The sequence below is a fragment of the Mastomys coucha genome, unplaced genomic scaffold, assembly GCF_008632895.1.
Source record: "Mastomys coucha isolate ucsf_1 unplaced genomic scaffold, UCSF_Mcou_1 pScaffold15, whole genome shotgun sequence".
In the NCBI taxonomy this organism is placed as follows: domain Eukaryota; kingdom Metazoa; phylum Chordata; class Mammalia; order Rodentia; family Muridae; genus Mastomys; species Mastomys coucha.
This window is the reverse complement of record NW_022196897.1, coordinates 88496736-88513605: the sequence shown is the minus strand read 5'-3', so window position 1 is coordinate 88513605 and position 16870 is coordinate 88496736. Positions and strand designations below refer to the sequence as shown.

Below are 16870 nucleotides of genomic sequence, written 5' to 3'. Positions count from 1 at the left end.
TCTCTCTCTCTCTCTCTCTCTCTCTCACACACACACACACACACACACACACACACACACACTAGTCATGTAAGCTGCAGTGTTATCAGCCAAACCTTGAAAGCTGTCAGCATATCTATATTCCCAAAGACTTTACTGTTTGTATGATTCTAGTACATTACCTACTACTATATTTACATGTCTTTTCAACTTTATTTGCACCAAGAGTCAGACACAGACAAAACCATCACCACAAACACAAAGCTGAGTAATATGGGTGAATATAGTCATTTAAATATTAGGGATAACATTCAACGCCTTATTAAAAATAACCATTTTAATCTATAAAGCACAAACTTGAAGTCAAACGAAGCCTTAAAATTCTGGCTCTTCCCACTTGGGGCCCCTAGAGGGAGCTCCTTGCCTATTAAAATAATGAAAAACTACATATGATGCAACTTTCCTATAAATTGATTGTAGTGCTATAAAAGTGATTTCATATTAAGGGATGTGCCAATAAATGGTTTATGTTTGCCACACACAATCAGTTTGTGGAATAGTAAAGCTCTTCTAGAAAAAGTCCTGTACAATTTCTTGCTTTAAAAATTCTCTTCAGTTTGCATTCTACTCTTTTTAACTTTGCTGTATCTATTTTTTACAAAGGCAAAATGAGTATTTTAGCTCAGCTTGGTAGGGGCTCTATTATATACAAAGCCATTTTCTGCACATGCAAATAAACAGTAGTTAACTAAAGGCAGCATTTAGAAATAAATCATACACTGGGGAAATTAAATTATAGGCACTTGACTTCTTAAAGAGGAATACATTATTGATAGTTTCAGGTATATTGTGCATAAGAAAACTAGAAAGTTTAGGCACAGGGCACACATGGATGTGCAGGTGATCAGAGAATACCTTTTATCTGTACTGTATAAATTTTGATTTATATCCACAGCTATATAAACTGTTGACTAATCACCTTTTGCTATTTCCTACTGTTGAATTAATATTTCATGAATGGCACTGTAATTTGAAGCAGATGAAATGACAAAGTCATTTTTTTGTGGGAAGAAATAAAATTCCTTTTGTTTAAGATGTTCTGATTTTATTTTACAACCCATTTCCTATTATAAAATGCAGATTCCTTGATGGATAGATACACACACATACATATATACATGTATACATATGCATACCATGTACCTATACACTCAACATATAATTTTTTTTTTTTTTGAGACAGTTTCTCTGTGTAACCGTGGCTGTCCTGGAACTCACTCTGTAGACCAGGCTGGCCTTGAACTCAGAAATCCGCTTGCCTCTGCCTCCCAAGTGCTGGGATTAAAGGCGTGTGCCACCACCACCTGGCCCATATAAATGTTTTAATGATCCAACTTTGCTAAAGAAAAAAAGTCGAATTAGAATACAGAATAAAACCCAGCCTCCAGCAACAGCACTCCTACATTTCAGGAGGAAAACATCAATCCCATTTCAGAAAGCCCCAGGAGAAAGCTTGTTTACTAGTGTTCACTTGTCATCTGCTTGACAAGACACTCACTGAATTCAATGAGCCACAGAAAATGATTCTTTCTTTCTGTTTTAAACCCAGTGCCTCAAAGGAATGGCTAGCAGCCTGTGTTGTGCCTATTAATCATGGTATCTCTGCTCAAAAATAGCACATAGCCTGTTTTTGAATTTAATTTGAATTTAATGATTAATAATTTTGATTTAAATGACTTTTAAATATTTCTCTGAACTTCTGAAATAAATCTTCAACTACTGTGATGGACTCTTACCTACCTTTGATGTTCCAAAGACCAAATTATTCAGTTAACGACTGGGAATTTATTGTGCTTGTTGCTTCTGCTCCTTGGTTCCACTGGGTTATGCAAACATCCACTCATCATTTAGAAAGTATACAGCTTCAGTACCACATTAAACTGATTATCAGCTGGGTTTGGACACACTACCTGTGGCCTTCTGAAATCGAGAACTCCCAGAGCTGAGATCAGCCAGAAACTTACCCGTGCTTCAAGCTGATTCCCCCTCCAGTGCCAGTGACCCAGCCCAGATGGTAAAATTGTTTGCAAAGTTCTGGGATCAGGAATCGGGGATGCTCCTTGTCCTTAAACAGAAGAGAATGATTTTTAAATAGACTCTTTAAGTTGTGTATTCTAGCTGGCACTTCCCTAATAATTAGAAATGGATTTACTTAATTATTTGTCAGTCTGGGATTGGTCAGTACAGGGGTCTAACTCTATGGAAAGGGCTGTAAGAACAAGGCAGGGAAGTGCCAGGGGTCTATGACACAGTGCCAACAGAAAGGCAGTGTAACCCAGTACTAAACACACACACACACACACACACACACACACACACACACACACACACACACACACTTCTGGCTACACAGCTAAGTGCTTTGCCTAAAACCCCTGCTAGAACACCATACATGAGACTTCATGATTGTCACATGTTCAACAGCCTGTGTTGGGGCAGTTTCAATTTACCTTAAAAATGTTTTGTTTTCCAAAGTGATTTAAAGATCTTTTCTTATTCAATTATAATTACTATGGCCATTAAAATCAAGCAAATAACAATCAATAAACAAATCCTGCTCAAAAGCAGCCACGATCCTTTTCTACGAAGGCAGTTTAAAAGACCATGTGAGTAAAGGCCAAGAAGAACATCAAGCTTATTTATATGTCTAACTCCAATAACTACCTCTTTGGGGAAACGGTGTTGCTTGTTTTCCCCTGCTTTTCTCTTAATAGTTTAAACTAAAGAAAGTGAAAAGAGAAAAAACAACGAGCTCCATTTTGGCAGTATAATATGTAGCCTTAGCTGGAAAGCAAATAATAATTGCCTAGTAAGTCATGTTTACAAATATTTCAAAAGAGATTGCTGCAGTGAAAAGCACAAACTCCACAGGAGTCCTCAGGGGAATAAGAGTGGGACGTCTTGGGAGCAGTGCGCTCCAAAGTCCACACTCACTGAAAAAACTTCTGGGGTCTGTGGAGCTTCATTCTGATAGCTGGGCAAGCACCTCTTGTCTCAGATAAATTCCAGACGTGTACCACACAGAAAATCCCCATATAAACTCAAGACTCGGTGGGCTGCAGTCTTAAGGACAGGGCAAACAAGAAACCCTTGCTACTGTGAAAAGCACAGCAAATAACTAACTACAGGCTGCGGCCCTGGGTGAAGGGGAAAATCACTCGAGTCCAGTCCCTCCCCCCTTCCCTCCCTCCCTCTCTCTCTCTGTCTTCCTCCCTCCTTCCTTTCTCTCCACCCTCTCTCCTTTTCCCTTTGTGTTTGAATATATATATGTATATACATATATATATATATATACATATATATATATATATATATATAGTGTGTGTGTGTATACATATGGTTTTAGTAGTACAAATGATAGCTTGATGAAGTAGCCTTCAAAATATAAAATTCAGAGTATGAGGGAAAGCCAGACATTTTGTAAAGATCAACAAAGGTCTAGGAGTTAGCAAAGAAGTTCAAACTACATTGTATCTAATTCACTGTTTACACTATGCTCAGTGTGCTGGCTAGTTTTTAAATCAACTTGACACAGGCGAGAGTCATCTTGGAAGAGGGAACCTCAAATGAGAAACTGTCTCCACCTGTGGCCTGTGGATAAGCCTGTGGTGCATTATTGTGACTGATGATCCATGTGGGCCCAGCTCACTTTGGGTGGTGCTGGCCCTGGCCTGGTGGTTCTGGGTTAGAAGTCACAAGGAGCAAAGCGGTATGCAGCACTCCTCCATAGTCTCTGCTTCTGATCCTGCCTCTGGGTTCTGGCCTTGTACTCCGGCCCTGACTTCTCTGGATGATGGACTACAAGTTGTAAGCTGAAAGAAACCCTTCCTCCCTATGGTGCTTTTGCTCTGTGTTCTATCACAGCAACAGAAATCTTAACTAAGATACTGAGGGTCACTTTTACTCAACCATTAAATGAGAACACTTTGAGGAATAAAATGAGATGAAATGAAGATAAAATGCACAGCACAAAGCTAAAGAGATGGCTCAGCAGTTAAGAACATGCACTGTTCTTGGGAGGACCAGAGTTCAGTTCCCAGCACTCACATCAAGTAGTTCACTACGATCTATAGCTCCAGCTCCAGGGTGTGCTGAAGGCTCTGGTCTTCTTAGGCACCTGCATGTGCATGCACACACACACACACACACACACACACACACACACACTACAAAATAAAAATTGGGACTTTTATTTTATTTTATTTTTATTTTAAAAGGAGGGATGGTTCAGGTTGAACTGTACTGAAGTTCAGTTCCTAGCACACACGTCAGACAGCTCACAATGTTACTCCGGCTCCAGAGGAGCCAACATCTCTGCCGGGGAGTCCTTGGGCACCTATCACATATCACACAAAGCTGCGCACATATATACATATTTAAAAATAAAATTTAAAAGTCTCTACAGTAAAAGCACTCCACAGAAAACCAGGTGGCATAACACTAACTTCCTTCCACTTTAAAGAGTTAAAGTTCTTGAACACAAATTAATTACTTAAAGTTAATAATAAAATGGATTTCTTAACTTTTCTCAAGGAATCTAGCCAAAAAAATTCTATGCCCCATATAATTTGCTATTTCCTTTTTGGGGGAACATAAATGATATTTTAATTACATATTAAATACAGCTAATGGGAAGACTCCTGCAGTGTTCCAATCATTAAGACCAAATTTGCGCAACAAATTGCAAACATTACAGAAAATGGTCTATTATTATAGATCTCCCCTTTCCTTTTGTCTCTCCCCAGTATTGAGGTATTAGAGCAATTAGCCAGCTCCCTGCCACAGAATACCAATGGCGGGGCAGTGCTGCTACTGTCCTCCTCTGCCTCTCAGATCAGCAGATTACCATCACAGGGAAGTAATGGAGCCCTGGCAGCCACACATGTGCTGATTTTCAGGTGCAGTCATTTAACCTGTGCAGCCCAAGAGTGTGAACGTGGAAATGTTATTGAAACCAGCACGAAGGGAAGGCTTATTGTCTACTGCACCCCCAGATGCCAATGTTAACTTTCAGCTGTTGTTCGAGTTGGCTCTCAGTGAGTGTAACACCTATATGACATGAAGCCAGAGACTTGACACAAAGAATAGAAGAGAAGTTACAGTATGGTAGAAACAGACTCAGTGACATTCAGAATATATCACAGACATGAAAGTGTGAATAGCTTTCATCCCACTTTGAAGACATTTCACTTTTGTGCCACAGAAATACATACTTATGCCCAACAGTAGTTCCATTTATTTCCATGTCTTCTTTTCTTTCACCTTAAAACACTAGCACATACCTGGACCCTGGCTTTCCTCGGGGAGGACTCTGACATAAATATAAAGTAAACTTTCAGGCGAGGGGTGACATTCCGTGGTAAAGCATATGTTTATTAGCAGAAGCAAGAGTCAAAATTTAGCCCCAAAAGAGAAAGTGTTGAAGGTATTTAATTTAGCTGTTAATATGGAAAGCAGTAGAGGTGTGTTAGAATTTTTTTTTTCAAAAACAGAATTCAACACACTTGTGCATGAATAATTTTCAAATAAAGCCAATTTGGACAAAATCCAAAGGACAAATAGAATGTGCAGTATACACAACTTTCCGGCGCTGTGGCTATTCCGCAATTTGCATAGCTATGAACCGGCCTACCGACAACCCTAAGACACTCCAGCAGGGTGTTTGCTTGCCTCAGTCTTTCACAACTTTCCCGGAGACTGGATCCAGGAAGGGAGAAGGTCTAGCATGTGCAGCTTCGCTTCACTCCTGCCTGTGGTTTCACCCAGTTCTGTGCTTTGTTGGTTTTTGTGCAATGGCACCTTCTCTCAAAAGCCTTTCAGAGTTTTCTCCACACTGGGAGGCTTTTTTGCATCACTCAAACACTGACAGGAGTTCAAAGCAGAGCTGCTCTCAGCTTTGTCCCTACCGACAGCTCAGGGATACTTTCTGGATCAGTTTTCTCATATGGATCAGTGACTTCTGGATTTCCACACCAGTTTTCTTTCTTCTATTACCAAGGGTGAGGGCAGACATGCGGAGGTCAAAGGAGCACTTTGTGGAGTCAGTTTTCTCAGTCCACTTCTAGTGGGCTCCAGAGAATGAACTCAGGTCAACAGGCTTATGCAGCAATGGCTTTCCACTGACTCAGCTCACAGGCCCATGGGTAGTTTAATTAACTTTAGGGAATGACCGTGGTTGCCAAGTAATGACTCTAATTCTATTTTAACTATCAACTATCATCATTGTCTTCATTAAATTATGGATTTTAAACATAAAAAATGGTAATGAAAATAATGTCAATACAAATGGTAATCTTTTAACTTCCATGCAATTAATTTGGGGAAATTTACATTTTCATTATTCTCTCTATATAATTCTAGTAAAAGTGTCCCCAAGACTGACATTTAGAGGTAGAAGAGAAGGTATGCTATTCCTGTTTGATGTCCTTACTTGCATTTTCTTCCCCTCCAGTTCATCCTCTATTCTACCATGAGTACTACACTAAAAGTATTTTGGTCATTGAGCTTGGATCCTCAAACCACCAAATGTCCAACTACCACTTTCTTCATCTATTATGTCTCTTTCTGTCCTAATTTATTTTTCAAGTATTTTTTCATTATTGGTTTATATAAATCCCTCAGTTCCAGTCAAATTCTGTATCGAATCAGTTACAAGACGGTTCTCGGGGATCCCTGCATCTTAATGGTGCTGGGGTTGGAACACGTGCCAACAGTCTCCAGCAGAAGTGGCTCCTGTACCACTTATCTCAGATGAGGCCATAAGGTGTGCAGTTTCAATGTTGGATTTTGGAAATCAACCCCCCGCCCTCCTCTCTCTGGATTGCTTGTTCTTTTCTGAGCCAGCCCATGCAGAAGGCTACCATGGCCTGAGAAGTCATGAGGTGACAATTGCTCTGGCAACAGCCTGAGTGCTGCTTCATGAGACCCTGAGCCAGAACTCAGCTCAGCTGCTCCTAGATTCCTAATGCTGAGCATCTATGGGGCACAGTCAGTGCTGCTTTCAGATGGTAAATTTTGGGATGGTTTGCTGTGTATCAATAGGTAACTAAGTTACATCTTTCATCCAAGCAAGAATACAGTTTTATTTACACTGTTGTTGCTGGTGCTGGATCTCCAGCTGTTGCAATTCTCTCCAATTCTGCTGGTCAGCTTTTATTGAAGCAAGATGTGGCCATTCTCCCTCCAATTCTATGTGATGGCATTTGCACTTGTCTCCTGGCACTTATCATATGCTTCACTTGTTGAAGAAATACTCAACAAACTGTCAGTTTTGTTAGGTCCTGAAGAAAGAAATATCAGTGTACAATGATCCACTCTGAAGAGCTTGATCTAGTAAAGAACGTCACAGTTATAAGGTGATAATGTATAACAGAACATGGTTGGGGAGTCACAGAAGTAGAAGCTGGAGATTGGGAAGGGTACTTGAACTCATGAAAGGTGGTGACAATGTACTGTGCAGGTGGATAGGAAAGTTCAGGAAACGGGACTATTCACAGATTAGGTTCTGTGCGTGAAGGTAGAGAAGCAGGATATATTTTTAGCTTTGGAAATTTCCATCCCTTCTGAGGATGAACTAACCAGGATGAAATGAGGCTGGTGAGCACAGCTGTAGAATATTCCCGAACAGCAGTCCGCTCCTTGGCAGAAGCACAAGGAAGGCAGACAGCAGCGCTCTGGCTGAGGGCTGCATTAGGAAAGAGTGTAAATTAAGTGAACTTTAACTACTTTAAGTAACATGTTAAAAAACTGTTATTTAGTTATTTTGCGTGTGTATGTATGTATATTTGTATGTACATATGTTTATATGTATGTGGGCATGACACCTGTGTGGCCGATCAGAGGACAACTTGCAGGAGTTGGTTCTGTCTTACCATGTGGGTCCTGGGGACAGAACACAGGTTGTCAGGTTTGGCAATAAACACTTTTCTCCCCGCTGAGCTGTCTCACTGCCCCACTAAGTAACAAATGCTTTCAAAAATTATATTTGGAAGACGGACCAAAATGGGTTTCACTCACTTCATTTAGAAGTAAATGAAATTTGCAGGCATAAAGTTCTAAAGACTCTTTCAGTAATGTTGCCATGGCAGCGAGTCCTAGATAAGGAAACAGATGGAAAAACTGTCCAGTAAAAACAATTTCCTACTGTATGTAGGAGTAGTCATTTTTCAGACACTATAACAAAACACCTGAGATAACTAACATAAGACAAGGTTTACTCTGGCTGACAGATTTATACGTACTAGCCTGCGATTGGGTGGGATGCTGGGTATTAATGGTAAAGGGTACATGGTAGCACAAATGGCTCACCTAATGGCCACGAAGCAAAAGGTAAAGAAGGTACATAGGATGTTCCCTGCCTTTTGAGGTCACATGCCCAATGACATAAGGATCTCTCAACAGTCCCCATCTTGTACAGGTGCTTCTATTTCCAAATGGTGCAAAAACTGGGTGTTAAGCCTTTATCATATAGGGCTTTGGGGACATTCATATCCAAATGATAGCATATACTATGAGGCAGACTTAGAGGACAAGAAGAGATGGATGGCATAGGAGAGCTACAGCCTAATAAATAGGTTCTCTTCTGCTGAAACAGAAAATTGAGATCAGGAAAACAGGGAGGTAAATGCCTAGACAAGAGGAAGAACAAAGATGCCAGTAAATATGATCTATCAACAACAGGAATTGCCAAGTGCTTGTTTTGGGTCAGGTACTACCGTTAAAGCTGTGTGGACGACTTTACCTTATGCCAGCCCTATTATACCAAAAGATTAACTTGTCTAAGACTGCCGATAACTGACAGCAGGGCCAGGATTTGAACCTAGGCAATACAGCTATACACCCTTATTCCTTTACTTTTATATTATACTGTAGATGGAAAGAGGGAGACATTGAAGCTGCCTCTGCCTCCAGCTCCCAGTTGCCCGCAGATGCCCTGTAGTGACAAGCTGGCTGCTGTGATTCTGTAGTCATAAAAGGACAAATGTTTCCCCTTTCCTCAGTCCAGGGGACCAGAGGCAAACCGACTACAAACACCTACTACTCACGAACTACATGGGCCTTCTCTCTGTGTTTCTCAGAAACCTGCAAGAGGCGGAATCCTGCTGTGTCTTCTGAAACTTACCTCTGGTCAGAATCCCAGCTGTGCTTTGTGTGTTGTTAATAACTTGTTAATAATCTCTAACACACAGGGCAAACTGAGTCAGACCAAACCAAATCAAATTTTAGTCCCTATAAATAGGACACCATGATACATGAGGCAAAATTAAAAAAAATAAAAAGCGCCGGGCGGTGGTGGCACACCCCTTTAATCCCAGCACTTGGGAGGCAGAGGCAGGCGGATTTCTGAGTTCAAGGCCAGCCTGGTCTACAGAGTGAGTTCCAGGACAGCCGGGACTAAGAGAAACCCTGTCTCAAAAAACCAAAATAAATAAATACATAAATAAATAACAAGCAAGCAAGCAAGCCTTCCTGGGCTTTCTCCCCTAGGTATGGTTTTCTATGGAATACATGTTCTTGGTAAGCTATACCTACTACAGTGCTTTGCTCAATAAACACTGGATACACTAAGATTGTAGTTCTCATATTAAGAAAAGGCTAATATCAAACGGTTCAAACTGATATCTTGTGGACTGTGCTGGGTTGTTTTATTCACTGTTGGGGGCACCTTCCAATCAGGTAACACATAGCTAAGTCTTAAAGGATACATATAAGTTAACAAGGAACAAAAGTAGTAAGGTGTCCATGCTGGCTAGTTTTATGTCAACTGGACACAAGCTATGCTCACCGGAGAGGCAGGACCTTCGGTTGAGAAAATGTCTCCATAAGATGGGCTGAAGGCATGCTTATTGAGGAGTTTCTTAGTGACCGATGAGGGACGACTCTGTCCACTGTTAGTGGTGCCACCCCTGAACTGGTGGTCCTGAGTTCTTTACAAAAGCAGGCTGAGCAAGCCAGAGGGAGCAAGCCTGTAAGCAGCATCCTTCTATGCATCTGCATCAGCTCCTGCCTCCAGGTTCCTGCTTCTGTCCTAACTTCCTTCTAGGACTGGCAGTGAAGTAGAAGTGGAAGCAACATAAACCCTTTCCTCCCCAAGTGGTTTTGGTCATGGTGTTTCACCACAGCAATAGTAACTTCCCCGGATGCAGATCAAATCAGGCTTTCAGAAAGTCGTTTATTTGATCTGTACAATACTTAGAACTAAAGCCAATATTTTTAAATCAAGAGATTTCACACAGAATTTTGACTTTCTAAGTGTCCCTCATAAAAGCAGAATTTGACAATAAGTCCATACCTCCACACAGCAAGAAAAGTCTAGAGACATGTAATGGGATCTCTAGACAAAGTATATGGTGGTCTTAGAATTTTCTTTTGGGTTTCCTCAAAATATGGGCCAATCTAAAATACTAGGTATTCAAAAGTCTTTGACAAATCACTACCTGAAACTACCTACTTCTCCTTCTGGATTTGAAAAACACCTCCAGCTTCTTTTTTGTGTGTGTGTGGCTATTTTCTGTCTTGATAAATTCAGTCACAGCTCTTGGATGACAGGTTATTCTGCTGATCTGGCACAATACTTAGTATGAAAAAAAATCTGTATTTCTATGATGACCTTCACCAAGATTTACTAACAAGGGAGACAAACATTTCTGCTACCAATGTGTCTTGATTCTGAAACATCGCTTTTACTTTCCTCATTCTCCAGATATAGGGATGGACAGCCACCAGGGACCTGTGTCCTATATGCGAAATCTCCCTTTCAGTCTTGCCTAATTTCAAAGTTTTCTTTAAGAATTTGTAAAAAGCCACTTATTCAAAGACAATAATGGTTCAATGCTCTGCACTAAAAATTTCCTTGTTTTATTTTAAATTGAGACCCTTGGCTAGAAGAAAGGCTAGTAAAGAGAGATAATTTTGTGGACTTCCCCTGAGTCTTCTGCATGGCTTATCAGTTAGTATCGAGACTGTTTATTCTTCTATTTCTCTAGTTTACCATTTTCTTAGCGCTAGAAGGCATTCTGTAAGACTGCACCGTGTTTAAACTGAAAGAAAAACCCATGTTCCCCGAGGGCCCGTTTTCTTTAAAGAAGAATCATTTCCATGAGCTCCCACCTCATAATACCAAGTAAGGCATGCAAGGACAAATGCCCAAAAGAGTGCTCTTTTGTGGTGCCTGACAATTCCGGTCGAGCAGCCCTAGTAGCACAGAGAGGGACCACTCCTCTGTCGCGGACTGGGTAAGGAGCCTAGAGCTCCTGGCCGAAGCCCTACCCCGCGGCCCGTGACCCCGTGGCCATGACCCCACCTCGCGAGCCGTAGACTGCTGTCCTTACCTGTGTGCCACTTGGCCGCGAGCAACAGTCTCCTGGAGCTTGACAGCCAGACATCGTTCTAACTCCGCTCGGTTATTTGTCCCGCGCTCACTCCAAGTCTCCGCGGCCGGCAAGAACTCAATTAGGCGGCAGAGCGGGCAGCCTGGGGGCGGAGCGAGAGTGAGAGGCGGGGCCTGAGGGGCCTCGCCCATTTGGAGAATCTGCGGCGGCGCAGGCCGGCCGGTGGGCGTGCCCGTGAGGGCTGGAGGCGGTGCTAGAAGGACTAGTCCTCCAGTCCTAAGGTGCGGAGCGCGCACTGTGGGCGGGGCCAGCCCATGCAAAGCGGGACCTGGGCGGGCTTTGAGGCCGCCGATCTAGTCGAGTAGCGAGCTTTCCCAGAGAAGGCCGGGAAGATGGCGGCCTCCTGGAGGCTTCGCTGTAACCTGCCGCTACTACGTTACCTTCCCGGCTTCAGCAGCCGTCGAAGCCTGGGACTGGCTCAGGGTGCTGCTGCGTGGCCTGTCGGACGTGGAGCAAGTTGGAGGTGGTTTCACGGTACTCAGCTGCTGCAGGGTGAGTGGCTTGCGCTCGCTCAACTTCTCTCTTTAGCTGAGCAATGGGCCTGGGTCAGGGGCTTTCTTGTTTGGGGACACGCGTTTGTGAGGGTAAGTGCGGAGTCTCCCTGTTCCTTTCAACCTCCCACAGAAACGGGCCTGCTGACTTAGCCTGCGGCAAAGAACAGTCTTCAGACTTGGGAGAGCTTGGCTCTGTCCTTGGCCTGCTTCCAGGGCTACATGGCTTCTCTCTCGGTGACCTTGCTTGAGAATTTGAGTAATTTCGATGTCATCTAGGGAGAGTCTGTTTTTAAATCCCCCTGTTTTAGACCTTTATCAATCACATGTCAAATTCGTTTAATTTTACCACTCATCTCTAATGTAATAAAGCTGCCCATACATTCAAAGCCACTATTACCCATACTTATTCATTCAAAGGACCTATCCTTATTGGGAAACCTTAAATCTTACTGCACTAATGGCTCCTATGCAACATACAAGACTTAATTTATAAAATACAGAATCATAGACATGGCTAGAATGTTTCAAGTAAAACATGTAGCATGAGATTCATACAGTTATTACATAAAATTGCTCTTAAGCAATGATATTGGACTCGGAGATATACCCACTGTCCTTCCATTATTTATTTAACATACAGTATATAAAATGGCAGACCTGGCATTATTCTTCCTTACATGTATGAATATGGACTGGGGGTTAGGATGGGGCAGAGAAGACAGTTTTATAAACCCTTAGACATTTAAGTAATCATTCTTACCACGTCTGGTACCGTAGGCCTAGCCCACACTCTCTGAGCTGTCTGAGGCCAGAAAACAAAACAAAAAAAGGAAAACAGTAAAATGGATGTGCTGAGGTTTCTAAAGAGTGGCTAGTAGGGACAATTTACCTAAGTCATTTTTGGAGTAGTGCTTAATAAATACTCCCTGGATATTGTCTTAACAGTATAGTGTATAGTATTTTCTCTGCCCTGTCCTCATTTGTTAAAACTGAACTTTCCTACACTTAGCAGAAACTCAGACTCAGGAATCTGCACATTAAACTCTTGTGAGTTTAATGGACCACACTTTTGAGACTCCCTGCCTCAAAACATCATGGAATGTGAAAGCTTAGATTGAGAAAAAAATACCTGTGAAGGGTCCTGTCCATGCTTGTGAGATCTTTTTGAGAGTGTGAATTCCCTAAACTCTGCACAAAAAGAAAAAGAGTGTGTGTGCTTAGACACAAAAAATGGGTAGTTTCCAAGATTTTTCATAGAGTCAGTTGCTTGTGCCTTTAGAAATTCACATGGGTAGTTTTCATCTGCTAAATCTTGGCATTTTACCTGTTACTTATCCTCTACCTCTGGATAGATACCTTGAACACCTTGTCTGTAAATATCATCTGTAGGAAGGTGGTTCTGAGTCCCAAGGCAAACTGAGTAGTTTTATTATCACTGCCCACCATCCACTTAAAGTACAGATTCATTCCCTTAAAGCTTTTGGGGTCAGAAGTATAAAATGAATCTCACTAGGCTAAAGTCAACGTGTCTAGCTGGGCTTGTCTTCCTGTTTCCTTGTTTTGTTCTGTTTTATTTTGTTTTTGTTTGTTTGTTTGTTTTTTCCATCTTAAGGCTTCTCAGATTTGTGAGCTCTTAGCTCCTGTCTACCTTCCAGCTTAGTAACAGTGAATCTAGTATTGATGGCATTTGTATCTCTCGCCATTTCCTCCTACCTTCCTTCCATCAAGAGGATGAAGTCTTGTTGCTATGTTGGGCCTATCAGGATAATGGATTTTCCCCATCTCAAGATCAGTTGATAACAACCTTAATCCATATTCATCTTAATTCTCTTTTGTTCTGTGATATAACATATTTATAGATTTTGGACATTATGACAGAGACCTCCAGTAAGGGCATTAGACTACATGTGGAGCCCAGATTTTTCTACCAACTCTTACCAATAGGCTTTTGTTAAGCTACTTGAATACACATTAACTATTTTAGAAAACATGAACTTACAGGGTTGTTTTGTTTTGTTTTGTTTTCATCTTCATGTATAAAGGAGTTTCTCTATGAGTAGAAATCGTACTTTAATAAAACTAAGCTGTTTTTTGGATAATCAGAGACTGTTTGAATTAGGTGCATTCAGTGAACCCAATTCTCTTTCACATACTTATGTAGGATTTTAAAAATCTGTAAATTTGGAAGTACTCTTGCTTTGTTTTCCCTAAAGGGAATTTGTTGGCTGCCTTTTTGAGCTGTGGCATGGGCAGTATGCTTAACACTTCCTAGAATTTTTTATTGACAAGTAATGATTCTAATAAAAGTTCAGTATTATTACTGTTTATTTGTGTAAAACTATAAAAGTTCAGGGAAATAAAGCCTTGCAGCTGTGTTGTAAGTGCTCTGCGTATTTATGCTTAACAAATCCCTTCTTTCAGTTTTTCAACTGAAATGTTTATTGAGAAAGCAGTGTTACTTGTCTCTTGGCTTATTTCGTAAAGGAAAAAGTATCTTATCAGGTAGTGGTCACGTGACAGCCTACTTACAAAGTGTGATCTCCTGACCAGAACACGTTCTCAGAATTCTGTCACGTGATCGTTCAGTTATACATTCATATTTAATTCTGACATGCAATCCTGAATTATTTGACATCTTTTTTTTCTCTCCTTTTTTTTACAGTATGTATATACTTGGAAGAAATTAACAATGAAGACAGGTTTTCAGTGGTATATGCAGTGAGCCGTAGGAAGGAAGTCCATGATGAGGCAAGGAGTTTGTAGAGGAAGAAGTGACAGTCCTTCCGACTGAAGGTACAGCAGGGATTCTAGAAGCCACATATGTTAGTTACATAATGACACAGCATTGGAGGTTCTCTGTTGTTATTTTTTTTAGAAAGACAGGATTTAGATTACAATTTTTACTATATTTATTCTTTTATATGTATAGCGATAGGAGTGCCACAGCATGTATTGGAGGTCAGAGGACAACTTGTGGGATTCTGTTCTCTCCTTCCATCATTGGGTTCTAGGAACTAAACTTAGGTCACCATTCTTGGCTGAAAGCTCCTTTACCTGTTGAGCCATCTTGTCAGCCAGAGACTTGGATTTTAATAAGGTATTAAGCATTACTCCAGGCATCAAGGTGGAATGTTGCTTATGATTTGCAATCACTTCTACTCATTTTTCATACACTGCTAGAATTTAAATAAGCCCTCCAAAAACTTATATGTTGGCAACTAAACACCCAAATCCACTTGGTAATGGTATTTGTGGTAGAGTAGAAGGTTAGAATTAGGTGAAACTAGAGGAGTAGTGCTCCCATGATAGATAGCATTAATGTCTTAAAAAGAGGAAGTCAAACCCAAACCAAACTAGCACACTTGGTTACTACTATACCGAATCCCCTTGTGTTGTATTGTGCAGAACTGATTCATGAACCAGTTACTGACTCATTAATAATTGAATTACTTTGATTAAAAAGTCACCAACTTTGATCTCTTTCTTGTTCATTAAAAACATACAAATGAACCTTGGTGGGGGTGTGTACAAATGATTATGAATCAGAAAGGATTGTGTTAAAACAGTGTCTTCTGGGTCCAAGGGGGCCACTGTACTACTGAAGTCATAGCCCTTAAGTTGCCTACCTAGGATCTATACAAGGTCAAGCCAGTCAGCGTTCCAGTGTGGGAGTGGGGTCACTCAGTTACTGTTGTCAGTTGATGGCTGTGAGGTGAGGAGAATCATGGTAGGTTGACCTCAATCCAATGGATGGCCCCATGCCTAGATGTATATGCGCAGCACAAACTGGACTGGATGAAAAAAATGTGCCTAAGGTTGGGAGTGGATAGAGAGTGAGGAGTGGATTACAAAGGGGTTAAGAGGGAGGAGTGGGAGGTGAATATATTGAAAATACATTTGATGTAGATATAAAATTGTCAAAAACTTAATACAAAATACATTTTTAAAATGAGCCTTGGAGAGCAAAAACAGTTGAGAAGCGAGTTCAGAAGTAATATAACATTCATTGAGAGCTTCCCTACACCTGCGCAGTCTTCTCAGTAACCAGCATGAACTAACTCATCTCTGTCCATAGCATATGCTCTAGCAACAATCACTTTCAACCTGCCTGCCTGGCCCCAGAGCCACCTATCAGGGTCACGTACAGCAGGTAGCTCTAGCATGCTGACATTTTACTTACTGCTTATCCTAAGTGAACACTTGTGCCTTTTCTTTGTATTGGGAGAGAGATATACAAACTACGTTGTGTAATAGTACTTTGATAACAGTCCTGTGGTAGCGGTGATTTAACATACTTTTGGGAAAAAATGCAATTGTAGACCACAGGAGCAGTAGCAGAATTATTCAGCATAGTTTGGAAATGTTTATGTTTTCTTGTCATGTGTTACTGGCCTGTAACTACTTGGTGGGTTCTTTTTTCTTCCACCCTTCTCCATCCCTTTTCCACACTTTCAACCCCTTAACACTAGATAGGAAAGAAAAAGAGGAGGAAGGAAAGGAAAGAGATCTCTGAGCAAAATCAGGAATCAGGAATCAGGAATCAGAAAGGGTGTGGCTTTAGTATTGGAGTATTTTCTGCTGATTAAGGGTGTCAGATTCCAGGAGTAACTGAGACCCGAGGGACCAGGCACACTGGAACTCTGTCAGCCCAGTGACTCGGGTTCCTTCTGGTCTGTCTGGGTTGGTGTCCTGAGCAGATCTTGGGCACAAGCTCCGCAGCCAGTCCCACAACACACAGAGAAAGCCCCACTCCCAGGTGATCTAACAAGTCCAGGATCACAGGATCCCAAAATCACAGGATCACAGAGACAGCTTGACTCTGTGGAGTTCTGTCAGAATCAAGATCACAAGAAGGACAGACTCCAGTCAGATTTAGCAAGGGCAGGTAGCACTAGAGATAACCTGATTGGGGGGATGGGGGGAGGGGGTTCGGGGAGGAGGGGACAA

The 16870-nt window shown here is 41.5% G+C and overlaps 2 protein-coding genes across 4 annotated transcripts in view; one reads left to right on the top strand and one right to left on the bottom strand.

Annotated features, from left to right (window-relative positions):
* Positions 1-11539, bottom strand: part of Apip (APAF1 interacting protein) — a 19893-nt gene extending 8354 nt beyond the window's left edge. Inside the window, exons 1-2 of the mRNA XM_031371178.1 lie at positions 11370-11539; positions 2004-2104 (exon numbers count right to left, since the gene is read on the bottom strand). Coding sequence (XP_031227038.1) covers positions 2004-2104; positions 11370-11423 — 155 coding nt within the window. The 5' untranslated portion in view covers positions 11424-11539. The remainder of the gene's footprint in view (positions 1-2003; positions 2105-11369) is intronic.
* Pdhx (pyruvate dehydrogenase complex component X) overlaps positions 11525-16870 on the top strand; it is a 62140-nt gene continuing 56794 nt past the window's right edge. The window contains exons 1-2 of one of the 3 annotated variants that reach the window (XM_031371177.1): positions 11831-11921; positions 14586-14716. Coding sequence is in view for 1 of the 3 variants with exons in the window: in XM_031371175.1 (XP_031227035.1) it covers positions 11762-11921 (160 nt within the window). In the remaining 2 variants the exon portion in view is untranslated. Of the gene's footprint in view, positions 11922-14585; positions 14717-16870 lie in introns of all 3 variants that reach the window. The other 2 variants (XM_031371175.1, XM_031371176.1) reach the window with 2 other exon arrangements.